Source organism: Harmonia axyridis, chromosome 3 (genome assembly GCF_914767665.1).
Source record: "Harmonia axyridis chromosome 3, icHarAxyr1.1, whole genome shotgun sequence".
In the NCBI taxonomy this organism is placed as follows: Eukaryota; Metazoa; Arthropoda; class Insecta; order Coleoptera; family Coccinellidae; genus Harmonia; species Harmonia axyridis.
The window spans coordinates 2,688,794-2,703,763 of NC_059503.1; the positions used below are offsets into that span (position 1 = coordinate 2,688,794).

Here is a 14,970-nt window from a genome sequence, read left to right on the forward strand (position 1 = left end):
AACAGCTGTCAAGTGATTTATTCGCAGTTTGGTTTAGCAATTCATCATGAATAGACTCACGCCTGAACAACGCTTGCAAATAGTGCAATTTTATTTCGAAACTAATGGTTCTGTGCGGAATACGTATCGCGCACTACGTCCATTTCATTTTGTTTAGCGATGAAGCGCACTTCTTGTTGAATGGCTATGTCAACAAACAAAACTGCCGCATTTGGAGTGAAGCTAATCCTCAAGTGTATGTCGAAATACCGTTACATTCAGAAAAACTGACTGTTTGGTGCGCTTTATGGGCTGGTGGAATCATTGGTCCGTACTTCTTCAAAACGATGATAGCCAGAACGTTACAGTCAATGGTGATCGGTATAGAGCCATGATTACTAACTTTTTCATTCCTGAATTGAACAACCATGATATCCAGGAGCTGTGGTTCCAACAAGACGGCGCAACATGTCACACAGCTCGTGCCACAATCGATTTATTGAAAGACACGTTTGGTGACCGCCTAATTTCACGTTTTGGACCTGTGAATTGGCCTCCAAGATCTTGTGATTTAACACCGCTAGACTACTTTCTGTGGGGCTATGTAAAGTCAATGGTCTATGCGGATAAGCCACAAACCCTTGACCATTTGGAAGACAACATTCGCCGTGTTATTGCCGATATACGGCCACAAATGTTGGAAAAAGTAATCGAAAATTGGACGTCCAGATTGGACTACATCCGAGCCAGCCGTAGCGGTCATATGCCAGAAATCATATTTGAAATGTAATGCCACAAGATTATCTTGCGGATAAATAAAATTCATGCCAATCGAATAATTCATCGTTGTTTCATTGCAATTTAAAGTTCTATAGCTCTAAAAAAACACCCTTTATCTTGGTAGACACGCTAATGCCACTTCCAGCATTTCAAACGTATCAACCATCACGTTTCAAAAACAAGTCGGTATAACAGAACCCTGTACATCGATTCCTCAACGTCACCCTTGACCCAAATGATCGCAGCTCGAATCTGAAAACGCCGAGGAAAATCTCGAATCGCCATCTAGAATGGAACATCGTCAAATCCCCACAATCCGCCAAGGTCGAATACCGAATTCGGCACGCAACCCCATGAATACCCAATTCTATGGTCCCCGCATTAATTACCACAAAATTTAACATTTAGAACCCTCCGACCGATTCGCACCTGTGACGTCAGCTGTGTTGCCAGATGAATCACATTTACTTAATAAGCGGAAAGTTAATAAATCTTATTGGCATAGACTACTCGATACCATAAATCCTCCAAAAATCGTTATATCTCCTGAATTATTCGTCACAGACCCCTCAAATGAAAACGTTTTCAAACATCAAGTTGCGATCTATGACATACTGAGGTTTCAAGGGCATAGCTTACGTCCAGAAAAAGTTGCAGCCTCGAGAATATTATCAATTTTCTTCTCGAAAATTTCATATTTTTACCTCTAATTTCTGAAATAATGTACTGATCACCCAATTGCAAGCATTTTCGTGATCTTCATAGTCGAATTAATCAATACAATGACAAAATATTCCCATGAATGGACTAGTTTTCATTAGGATTAATTCTAAAAATTTAAGTAAAATGAAACAAACACGTGGAAGAATCATTGAAATATCTCTAGAAATGAAAAAGTTATGGCACTTTGAAGTTGCGCTTGAAATAATAATTTCATAGTCTAGTGTGTGACGTCATGCCACTTACACGAGGCGACTGGTATTCGAAGAGTGCTTACGAATTCATTGGTGTACAATCACTTGTGCCGTTCGTGTCGTGTTTTGTTCGTTACACGATGGCTGAAATAAAAAAAATCCTACAAATATTGTATTGTGCATATGTGTGCAAGCACGACAATTAAAAATCCCAATAAATTGTTTTTTCATGTATCAAATGACATAAATCAAAGGAAGAAGTGCTGCAAATTAATGAGGCGTGACTTAATTGGACTCAAAACTACTTCATATGTGTGTGAAGATCATTTTGATGTAAGTATCTATCAGTACTAGCTGTCTATTTCTGATAATAAAAATACTAAGGTGTAAGTTGGTTTGAAATAAGTTATTGAGTTAAAATAATTTTATCCTTTCACGAAGCCTTCTTCCATTATGGTGACATAAAAACAAAACTCGAGTTAAAACTACACTGTAAAACTACAAACGGCGCGAGAGCCTTGGCGCGGCTAAATATTTGAACGTAATTTATGGTCTAGCGATCACAGGCAAGTGGCGTGACGTCACAGACGAGTCAGAGACCAAAGACTTTCCGCGCTAAAATTCTTAAATTTAAATAACCTATTTCTCAGTCATTTATTGATGGATTTTCAAAATTTTTTCACTGATTTATCAGTTTTGCTCTTTATTTTAATTCTATCGTGTCAAATATAATATTATCAACATCACTAAACTAGTCCATTGAAGGCGAAGCATGAGCCGAAATACCGTAGACCTCAGCTAGAAAACCCTGAAAGTTTGGACCACTTGGCTCTCTTCTGAGCTATAAATCGTTGATTACCCCAATGCAAAAGAAGTAATCAGAAGACGTGAAGCTGCATCCTGACACTACAACATAAAAACGGTAGATTTCCTGCTGGAAAAGGTGAAACGGCAACACCGTGAGCAACCTACCCTTCGAAATCCCAAGTTGGATTACGTCTAATTGACTGATTCTCACCCTCATCCCCCTCTCTCTGTGCTTCCGATTAATTCGTCTGATAAAGAGGAATGGTCGATCTTGTGTCTGTCTGTCTGTGTTATGAGTAATAAGCTGCCGTGTTCGATCCGCGACATCCTTGCATCAGTGGCCGCGAGGGATTATCTGACGAGGATGTCTCTTGTGATCATGATGTCACGATGATGGGTTGTCGTGTCAGATGGGCGGGTGAACATGGGAGACAAGGTGACGCCAAAGCTTAATCGAGACAATGTTGACTTCTGCGGGATTAGATGACGTTGAACATGATTGGACATCGTTTGAGGGGTGGTCACCTTTAGACACAAAACGTAGCTTTTTGAATGGAATTGAATAGCGCTTCTGTCTTGCTTCTACTAACACGTAGGTAACAGGCCAAGTGAAAAGTCCCTGGTCTACCATAGTAAAACACATTTTTTTGGCAAAATTCGATTTTATTATCCAACATAGTTGCCTTCGAGAGCGATACAGCGATTATAGTGATCTTCCAACTCTTCGATACCATTTTTGTATTTTTGTATTTTTGTAGTACAATTTCAAAATAGACCTAGGTTTCGGCTGTTACTTCTTCATTGGCGCTAAATTTCTTTCCAGCGAGCATTTTTTCAAGGTCTGAGAACAGGAAAAAGTCGCTGGAGGCCAGATCTGGCGAATATAATGGATGCAGAAGCAATTCGAAGCCCAATTCATGCAGTTTTGCCATTATTTTCATTGATTTGTGACACGGCGCATTGTCTTAATGAAACAGCACCTTTTTTTCTTCAAATGGGGCCGTTTTTTAACGATTTCATCCTTTAAACGATCCAATAACGCTATATCATAATCGCTATGGATGGTCTGATGAGGTAATCAATGAATATTACACCTTGCGCATCCCACAATACTGATGCAATAACCTTGCCAGCTGACTGTTGTGTTTTTCTACGCTTTGGATTCGGTTCATCGTGTGCAGTCCACTCAGCTGACTGTCGATTGGACTTCGAAGTGAAATGATGAAGCCATGTTTCATCCATTGTCAAATATGACGCAAAGATTCAAGTTTATTGCACTTAAACAGCTTCAAACACTGCTCAGAATCATTAACACGTTGTTGCTTCTGATCGATTGTGAGGTCGCGCGGCACCCATTTTGCACGCAGCTTTCTCATGTACAAATATTCGTGAATGATATGATATACACGTTCAGATGATATCTTCACAATGTTTGCTATCTCGATCAACTTCACTTTACGTTAATTCAAAATTATTTGATTCACTTTTTTCATTGTTTCGTGGGCGTCCACTGCGTTCGCCGTCTTCGGTGCTCATTTCACCACGTTTGAACTTAGCATACCAATCAATGTTGGTTGATTTTCCTGGTGCAGACCCCGGAAGCTCTTCATCAAGCCAAAATTTTGCTTCAACTGTATTTTTTTCCTTCAAAAAGCAATAATTTATCAGCAATATCTCACAAATTAATGGTTGGACTGCTGTCAAATTTCGACACTTATCGTTTGAAGGTTGGTACTGACTTAAAATCATATGGGGGCTTTTCAATCTGCCTAATATGTTGTCACCGACGTTGTCACTCCGTGCAACATTTCTGAAAATTTAATACGAATAGTTTCCGCAGGTAATTCTCAAATATCATCACGAACGAAAGCCCCATTAATCGAGTTGAGCATTTGGCGTAATAACCCAAATTGAGGAGAATTCCCGATTGGTCCAGATGCGACTCGGAAGCTGCGATGAGGAAAGGAATATCTGTCCTTTACGGCCATCTGTCCGATATCAAGGCTTTCCACGATAACGCGGAGAGCTTTCGAGGACTGAGTATTAAGTTGGCTTGGAAAACTTCAACCGCGATGAGATTTGCGGATGAAATATCGAGGCGGGGGGGATTTATATGCCTCGTCTTGGGAAAATTCTAGCAGGTCGTTTGGTTGGTTGTTCTTGATTTTCTGTTGACGAAATTGTGTTTTGAGGGGGGCGAGAGGGGGGAGAGATGCTCTCGACAATCCGATTCGAAGGGAAAACCTGGAAAAGGTGGTTATAGCTTGCTGGTTCCCCTTGAACTCTTGAACTGCGTATTCGCAGAAAGCCATTTATGAAGGATCGTATTTTTACACGCTTCTTCCTGAGGGAACACATTTTACCCAAATGATCTTTCGAATTTCGAGTTGAGAAGGATTTCAAATGATTGGGTTTGAAACACTCTTGAAGAAATCAAGGTAAGAATCAACGACGAGCAGGAGTTCTAGAAACTCAAAATTTCAGCCTTGGTTCAAGGTCAGAATGTCCTGGTTGAGTTCGTTAATAGACGGAATCCGTTGAATAGTTCCAGAGTTATATGCATATGAAATTTAGTTTTAGAATCGTACATTTGAGAGATTCAAATTTTTTTTTGTAAAATTTAAAGATAAGATTCTACTGAAAGCTTTCAAACTCAATGCAAAATTTCATGTTCAGAATCATAAAAAATTCAAATGAAATATCAAAAAAAAAAAAATCGGAAAGCACTAACATAAAGTCAGGAGGTTTTGAGTGATCGTTCATTCATGCACCAATTACAGCTGTGTGACCTCCAAGGATGCACTTCAAGATTAACGAGCAGCATTCAAGTTTCGAACCTACCCTGAAAATTTCAAGTTTCTAGGTCTTTCCGTTCGAGAGTTATCGTGTATACGGACGGACAGAATTGAATTTGAGTCGTTTGAGACTATTTCCATCTCGAAATTTGAAAATTACACGTCACTGTGAAGAAATAATTTATTCGTAGAAGGAGAACTCAAAAGGAAAAAAAGAGCCATGACGATGTTACAACCATTATAAAGTGCTTGTAAGTGTAGGTTGTTTAATAAAGTTGTCTCCGAAAATATATTTCAAGCCCATCGAAGACTTAAATCGACTTTAAAAAAACAATTTTTATGTTTCCTTTCAATTAATCAATTGAAAAATTGAAATATTTCCTTGAAAATCAATAAAAACGCCCTTATGAATTGATTCAAATGATTAAGCCTTGAATAACAAAACAAATTATATTTCAGAAAACAAAAAAAAAATAATCACAATGACATTCACAATTGGAAATAATACGAGACAAGAGATAAGAATTCTACACGTGTTGGCTCAAAATAAATTTCCTGTTTTCCATTTCCAATTCAATCAAGCAAGAGATTGATTGGTATTGCATAATTTAGTGTTTGCGATGTAAATTCTTTGGGGTGAAGGAAGAAAGGAAGAACGCCAAAATCAATGAACATGTATCTGCTTGGTTTATTTAAAATGAACTTAAAGGAGAAAACATCAAGGACGTTTTCGAAGAATTGATATATTTTCCATTATTTGAGTCTTTCCAATGATGGACTTTAATAGTATATTCTAAAACAAGTTGCAGAATGGACTCCTATTCCAACACGTATGCGAAATTCGAACGCATGAGTGCTGGAATTGCCTTCTACAGCGAGTATTAGACAATATTTTCTCTATTTCAGTCAAGTTTTGTGAAAGTTGGTCGAAATTCAAAGAAAAATTCAGGTTATACATCCTAGTGACATTTTTATTGTATCTTGGCAGTTGGTGTGACTGTTACGAGAATCGACAGATTACGGAATATGAATTTGAATGGTACGTTTGGAATTTTGAAATAATTTATAATTACCCATTAAATTCGTGAATTATGTCTGACGAAATCGATTTGACACCACTAGAATTAAGAGAAATTGCAATAATATTGCAAATCATTTCACTATATCCAAATTATATTATATCTATTGACAATTATTGACGTTTGTTGAAATTTGATAGGATTGGAAGTCAGTATAGACAACCACAAAACGAAAAATATAACTGAAAACGATACTGTAATGAGTTCATTACAGCACTGTTTTTAGAACTGTAATGAACTCATTACAGAGAAAAACATTTTTGGAGATAACTCTATAGAACAACCTACACATACAGGGTCTTCATAAATGGTTGAAACATCGTAATGGCAAACATGCTAAAATATGAAATTGTTAAAACTTGTGAGTCACAAATTCCTCCACTGATTAGAATACACCTTCTACTAGATTTTCTTGTCTTAATCTTGAAGCCTGTACTGGATATTGTTTGTATAAAATCCTTTCATTTTTTTCGAACGAAATTCTAACAGATCTAAAATTCCTTAAGAAACCCAGTAAAAGAAAAGTTTGCATGATGAACCGGAAACGATGTAATTAGTTAGAAACAAAGGTCTAAGGCAAGCTCACTTTGAATTCTTCCTAATTATAATAATTAATTCAGGATATATTAATTCTTTACGAGAACAATCAACAAAAATCGAAAAATACCGCAATGAATCCACATCGAACAAAGAACTTAGGAGCAAAGAAATCCTTTCAAACGGAATTACTGAGCTTACGACGTTCATTTTCTTCCAGAATCAAAATCTGCTCATTTCCAGGCAATAACGGAATGGAAAATTAAAAGCATCCATCATCGTTTCCGCTAAATTTCGTACAAAAGCCCATTTGGCGCAACCGAGAAAAACCCCAGCGGGGATAATTGTACCATGTCTGTGTTTATTCACAATGATCGTCTAATTGAAAACTCGCCTGCCCTTTCTACTACGTCAGAAACACGTTTCCTTGGTAACGGTCGGGACAGGTACCCATATTCCTGCGTCTCAAACAAATTCGAATCGGGGAAAACAAAACCAACCGGATTAAATCACGAAACCCGGTGCGGACATGGGGTTTCTCGATACAGGGGGTGGAATTGTTACCGGGAATTCTGGTAATGAAAAGATCGGATTTAGGTGTAGTATTGTGCGATTGTCTTTGATATGTTTAAAGAGTGTTCCGAAATGATGTTCCAAAATGTCTACATTTGCATTCATAACGTGGAATACATAGAAGACATAGATCTATACAAACTGACAAAGAAACTGCAACACCCAGAAGGAGCTCTTCAAATTTGAAATTTTTTTGGTGAAACATACACTGCGCAAAAGAATTAACGCACATTATGGAAATCTCAAATTTGTTCTACAACTGAAGGTGTTCCCAATGATAATTATTTTTATCAGAATTATGCATGTATATGTTATCCACTTTCCATGCGTAGCGATCAAGTGTAGAAAATCAAACGAAAGAAAAACTATTGATCATTAGAATTGATCGAGAACAACTGATTTCAGAATGAAGCCAATACATTCAAAATCTGATAATCTCATCTTTTTTTTATTCCTGCTGGGAAGAAACATCTGTATTGAAGAAAAACGTTAAAAGTGGATAACATATGCATGCATAATTCTGATAAAAATAATTAGCATTGAGAACACCTTCAGTTGTAGAATCAATTTGAGATTTCCATAATGTGCGTTAATTCTTTTGCGCAGTGTAGATAGTATAGCAAGGTGTAAATGATTGAAATTTGGAGAAAAAACGAAGGGTTTTCAATTTTTTCTCATTAAATTTGTTAATAATGTGTTTGTCCACCGCGATTATCTATATACTCTCCAACACGTCTCGGCATTGATGCAATAAGATGGTCTATCTCTTTTTGAGGGATAATATCCCAAGCTATCTGTACTTCACCTGTCTCGAAGGCACCAAAGTCGTTGAGGCTGGGGTAAATTTCCAAGCCTTCTACCCACGATGCCCCAAACATGCCCTATGGATAAAATATCGGGGGATCTGGGCGGCCATGGCAAAAGATTCATATGGGTCGCTTCCAAAAAGTTTAAACTAACTCTGGCAACATGAGGTCGGGCATTATCTTGCAGAAATATTGGATTTTCGAGCAGGTTTAGGTAAGGGAGAACATATGGCTCCACCCTTTCTTGAGGGTAATGCAAAAAAAAATGATTATGACTAACAAAACCTAAAAGAACCTTCTCCAAATGAACATTGGATAATCGAATCAATATCTTTCACATTCCCCGATATAAAGGTCAAAAAGACCCGCCAAATATCCAATTTTTTCCTTCAAGTCTGAAGGACACATCAAAGATACCCCAAAATCGTTACAGATCCACTCCATCTCCATTAATATCTTAAAATATTATATTTCGTCCTGAGGGAGAGGCCTCTCTGGCATCCGAAAAGGGGTGAACTGAAAGATACCCTCCTACTGTCCCTAAAAGCCCATAGCCGACACCCTTAGGGAGTTAAAATATCTCTACGTCAAAGTCTTCTCGGAAAGAATTCAATCAAAGACTCACCTTTGTGAACTGAGGGAATCGCCGTTGTTTTCGCTTGGTTTCACATTGGCCCTGAAAATGAAAGAGATTTCAACAATGTTTCAGATTCCTCGAGCTGACGGAGAGAAAAGTAAATTCCAATGGTATATTTTTCACTGATTAATCTGTCTTTTCCGTCCATTGAGCGTATATCGTGAAATTAATCTATAACTAAAGGGTGTTTTTTTTAGAGCTATAGAACTTTAAATTGCAATAAAACAACGATGGATTATTCGATTGACATGAATTTTATTTATCCGCAAGATAATCTTGTGGCATTACATTTTGAACATGATTTCTAGCATATGACCTCCACGGCTGGCTCGGATGTAGTCCAATCTGGACGTCCAATTTTCGATTACTTTTTCCAACATTTGTGGCCGTATATCGGCAATAACACGGCGAATGTTGTCTTCCAAATGGTCAAGGGTTTGTGGCTTATCCGCATAGACCAATGACTTTACATAGTCCCACAGAAAGTAGTCTAGCGGTGTTAAATCGCGAGATCTTGGAGGCCAATTCACAGGTCCAAAACGTGAAATTAGGCGGTCACGAAACGTGTCTTTCAATAAATCGATTGTGGCACGAGCTGTGTGACATGCTGCGCCGTCTTGTTGGAACTACAGCTCCTGGACATCATGGTTGTTCAATTCAGGAATGAAAAAAAGTTAGTAATCATGGCTCTATACCGACACCATTGACTGTAACGTTCTGGCCATCATCGTTTTTGAAGAAGTACATACCAATGATTCCACCAGCCCATAGAGCGCACCAAACAGTTTTTCTGGATGTAACGGTGTTTCGACATACACTTGAGAATTAGCTTCACTCCAAATGCGGCAGTTTTGTTTGTTGACGTAGCCATTCAACCAGAAGTGCGCTTCATCGATAAACAAAATTCGCTTATGAAAATCGGGAACAACGGCAATCTCATTTTGGGCTCATTCGACGAATCTACGCCTCACGTGAGTTTATTCATGATGAATTGCCAAACCAAACTGAGAACAAATCACTTGACAGCTGTTAAATCGGTCGCCATCTTGAACAGTAATGCCAACTTAAAGTTATAAACCTCGAAAAAAAACACCCGTCATAAGTTTTTCCGGAAAGCCTAAAAAATGATCAATTTCAATTAGTAAGAAATCACGAACTGGAAATAACTCAAAGTAAAAGTAAAAATTCCGTAGCCAGAACCGCCATTTCCTCGACGGAAAATTGCTTTTCTCGAAATGCCATCCAATTTTCAGACTTCATTATCAGAGTCGAGACCTATAAAACTAATTTTCATTTTCAATTCGGGACTGTATAAGTTCGTTCCTGATTAAAGATATGAAATGAAGATGCCGACAAAGCAGATACTAAAATGGAAATCTGAAAAAAGGTATGCTAATTGATGAATTCTGCGAAGACGTTACGACGAAGATTTGCTTTGAAAAAAATTTCTAATGAGATATCATATTACCTACTTAGCACAGAACCTAAATGAAATGTCTAATATTGGTATCAGATATTTCAAATTTATGGGTGCAAATACCTACTTCAATAAAATTACCTTTTTGATACAGAAAAATGCTATACATTAAGTTACAAAAGCTATGCTTTTCAGGGATACACAACGAAAAACGCAGCACGCGTATCTTATGTAATTTATCTAAACGTCGGATACTTACGCATCACCCTGTGTTTCTGGAGGTTGACTAGGTCCCGAATCTTCAGTCATTCTGCTTGAAACAATTAACCTGCACTATTATACAAACTAACACGATTCAGATCACCAAATAATTCACACTTCCTTCATCTGTAACAAAGAGAAGACAATTCAAAATTCTATGATCCTGCAAACAAATGGATCACAAATTGAAAATTTTCCAAAGCTGACGATTTCGAAAACGATTCAACATATTTATTCATTTATACTCAAGTCAGTACCTAAATTTATTCATCACATAGCATACAAATCCAGTTGTAGACAAGAAAATAAAATGTCCAAAATAAACTTAACAATCATTTGTACAACTCATAGAAATCAAAACATTCTTGCAAATTGTAAGGTTCAAATTCCATAATATAACAACAAAATTTTTATTATTATTATGTATGTATTAGATATTACGGTTTATCAGATGAAAAGCACGACAATTCTTCAACTCTATAAAATTTCTCTAACATGAAATTTTGAAATATTCACTGAATTTGTGCCTCTTATATTATGAAGGCATCAAAATTTCATGTTAGAAAAATTTTATAGTTTTTTTCATGATTTTCATCTGATAAACCGTTAAATATGAAGGATATCGAATATTCATATCTGTACCAACCGTTTTATTTCCTCATATCTGTCCAAAGTGAATTATTTCCATCATTCCTTCACGAATTACATGAAATGTAATTTACAATAAAATTTGGCTAATTTCCATGAAAATCTCAACAAAAAGCGTGAATATCATCATTAAAGGGCGGTACCTACCGTTCCGGTCCATTTTTTTATATAGGTATTTCGTTGAAAATTCCTCAAATATCCAAAAAAAACACCTGTAGAGGCTTCTGGCAACAAAGTATTCGCCGACTGACACAAAACGATTCCGTTTGAAAATATCATCAAATATACCTGGAAACGGATCTGAATTGGATCTGAATCTTCGTTTCTTGTATTTTTCCTGTCGATTTGTACAAAATTTTAAAAAATTTCATTCGAATATCACCTGACATACACGGCGTAGGTACCTACTGAAAGCCATCGATGGTTGATATCGGGAAACACAGATTTAAGGAAAACGTTAGAATGTTTAGGAAATTACATATTTTTGTGTGATTTTTTCTAGAAAACGTTAATTGATTATAAAATAACACATAAAATACCTGTAATCATTCTTGTTATCTGTATCTGCAATGTCCGAATTATGGAAAGAAACCACGGCATGAATAAAGTTTGACCTTGTACGCCCTCTGTCCAAGTATTTTCTATTTGCAGCTTTTAAAATTCGAAAAATAATCATATGGGAGCATATTTCGTATGGATATTTTAGTGAAATATCGAATTCCTGTCATTGAATCGATATCATTAACCGAATTTATCATTCCTTCTTGTTCGATCGACGATTCGGCATATTCTAGAAACGTCAATTGCCGTTTCTACGCGACGGATATAGGACTTTTTTCTCATTGGTCGTTCACGACGTTCACGTCAGCTTGAATCTGGAAATTGGTATAGAAATTTCACCAAATTTATTCGCGTTAGTTGGTTCGAAATTTTCGCTTTCTTTCGGTAGTTTCGGTTTTTTTCGTTTATCTCTCCGAGCCGAGAACACTCGACAACAAAATACCTCCAAAGTTGACATTTTTCCGGTGGTAGGAGCCTCTATTATTTCAATATAGTATACTTGACAGCGGTGAGTTGTTCACATATTGTACGAATATATTCCCATTTTATTGTGTTTGTTTATTTCCAAATCTTCTTTCAAGACTAAAGTAAGGATATACTTCTCATTATCGGTATCCAAAATCCAAATATCTGTGGTTAAAATTATGTTCTAGTTCTAAGAGACGGTTGGAATATAATTCATAAATATGTCGTCGAATAAGAAGGAAGTGTCGAGCGAGTCTCTCCGACTAATAATCCCTGAATGTGCTTGCTGTAAGCGAACAATTGTGAAAAATACTACAAAATGTAATAGTTGTCACAAATCCTACCATCCTGGTTGTGCAAATAAAATCAAAAAGTGCTGTGATTACGATTTTTCGTCTTCCACGGATTATAACGCTGGTAATTCGTCTCCTATGTCTGACATTACTGATAAAAGTAATATAACTAGTGAGTCTACCCATCAACAACTCCTGATGAAAATAATCTACGAGTTAGAAGCGAAAAACTCATTACTGGTGGAGAATAACTCTCTTTTGAGATTTAAAATTTCAACACTCGAGGATGTAATTCTGAAGAAAAATGCCGAGATTGATAAACTCAAGAAAGAAACAGATAATAAAATCATAAACAAACATGTAGGTGAATCCTCTTCTTGTCGACCATCTGGCAATGAGTCAGTCTCTGATAGTGTAACCGATGTTCCTGGTAGTTCCGGTACTACTCGAGTTCCCCATTTATATGTTGCGGATGCTGAGGTTTCCACTCATGCGGGGTCAATTTTGAAACATTCAAAACAGAATGTTTTGAATAAAACAGGTATGAAGGTGGGTAAAAAATCCGAAGATAAAACAAGATCACAAACTGATAACACTCAGGTGACTCAGCCAACTGTCTTGAATCGAAATGAAGATTGGAATGTAGTTTCTCATAAGAGATCGTTTCGAAAACGTAAACAAACACTTGTAGTTGGCAACTGTTCAGAAAATCTGTCCGTTGAGGGGATTGGAAGATTCAGCATTTTTCATGTAACGAATCTCAAACCAGAAACAACGGAAAAAAATTTACAAGAATTTCTAGTACAGAAGTTTTCCTTTGTACAGTGTGAGAAGCTCACCTCAAGATATCCTAAGAGTTATTCATCGTTCAAGGTGTTGATTCCGAGCTCTGAATATGAAAAGGCTCTGAATGGATCAAATTGGCCTAACAATGCCAATATTCATCGTTTTTTTCATCCCAAAAGGACGAACCGTCCAACGGACTAAATACATCTGAAGATAGTTTGAGACTTCTTCAGTTAAATGTCCAGTGTATATCCAATAAATTAGAGAGCCTGGAATTGCTCCTGGCTGATAGTGGTCCTGATATCGTGAGTATTGCTGAACACTGGTGCAGTACCGGTGGTATCAAATCGATGAATATACCTGGCTATAATTTGGCTGAATATTATTGCCGCCCTTATCGAGCACATGGAGGAACGATGATCTATTCAAAAGCTGGTATTAAGGTGAAAAATTTGTGCGTGTCTAATTTTTCCGATGAGATGCATTGTGAAATGTGCGGAATTTCTGTGATGGCAAACGGCACTGGGTTAGGCATTATAAGTGTTTATCGCCCGTGTTCCGGTAAATTTGAAGTTTTTCTTGATAGATTAACGGATGCTCTAAACTATATTTCTAATTTGGTTGACATTATCTTTGTGTGTGGTGACCTGAACATCGACTTTCTGAAATCTGAATGTGTTAACCGTAAGCTCTTTATGGATTTGATTTGTTGTTTTGATTTAAAAATTTCGTCACAAGATCCTACGAGAGTATTTACTGACATCACTGGTCGTACATCTGTTTCAAAAGTCGACTATATTTTAACAAACGCAGATTTATCTGACTCTAATGTGAAAGTTTTTGAACCTCTTATAAGTGACCACCGTGCTATCTTGGTTGAATTTAATAACATATTTCATATGAATACACAGGGTGGTTCAAAATTGGTTAGAAACTTGAGTCAACAAAATATTGACAATTTTGTTTTTCAAATGTCAATTTACGATTTTCATGATATTTATGAAATTGTTGATGTAGATCAATGTTTTCAAACATTTGTTGATGCGATTCGGAGTACATTTGAATCTTGCTGTCCTTTAGTGAAATTGGCAACGGGCAATCATAAAATAAATATATGGATCACTCCTGAGATAGTCATAGCGAAGCGCAATCTAATGAATCTGCACTGGTTGCACTCAAATTTAAAGAGTCAGAGCACTTATTCTTTGTACAAAAAAACTAAAAACGATTATATTTCGCTAATCAGAAATACTAGGTTGAAATTCCATAATGACCTTATTGGCAGATCAGACAATAAAAATAAAACAGTATGGTCCATTGTAAATAACTTAACTGGCAGGAGGAGAAAACCAAATGAAAGTATTGAACTGCTCGTTGATGGTGTTTTGCATAATGATCCCAACGAATTATCAAAAATTTTTGTCAATTATTTTTCAACGGTAACCGAAACCACTCTTCATTTATACTATGGGGGATCTTTGTCTTCCTCATGTACTTCTGCAGTAATGCTGAATACAACATTTTTCTTTTATCCAGTGATTGAGTGTGAAGTTGCTGATGTAATAAAGTTACTAAAAAACAATAAGTGTGCAGGAGCTGATTCTATATCTGCCAGAATTCTGAAGTTGATAA

The 14,970-nt window shown here is 36.8% G+C and overlaps 1 protein-coding gene across 3 annotated transcripts in view; it reads right to left on the reverse strand.

The window, feature by feature from the left end:
* The window catches only part of LOC123676998 (beta-arrestin-2-like), an 89,141-nt gene that overhangs the window by 59,515 nt on the left and 14,656 nt on the right, over positions 1-14,970 (reverse strand). For 2 of the 3 annotated variants that reach the window (XM_045613376.1, XM_045613374.1), the window contains exons 2-3: positions 10,584-10,711; positions 8,896-8,946 (exon numbers count right to left, since the gene is read on the reverse strand). In XM_045613376.1, the coding sequence (XP_045469332.1) occupies positions 8,896-8,946; positions 10,584-10,633 (101 nt within the window). In that variant the 5' untranslated portion in view covers positions 10,634-10,711. Of the gene's footprint in view, positions 1-8,895; positions 8,947-10,583; positions 10,712-11,380; positions 11,530-14,970 lie in introns of those variants that run through there. The other variant, XM_045613375.1, reaches the window with a different exon arrangement.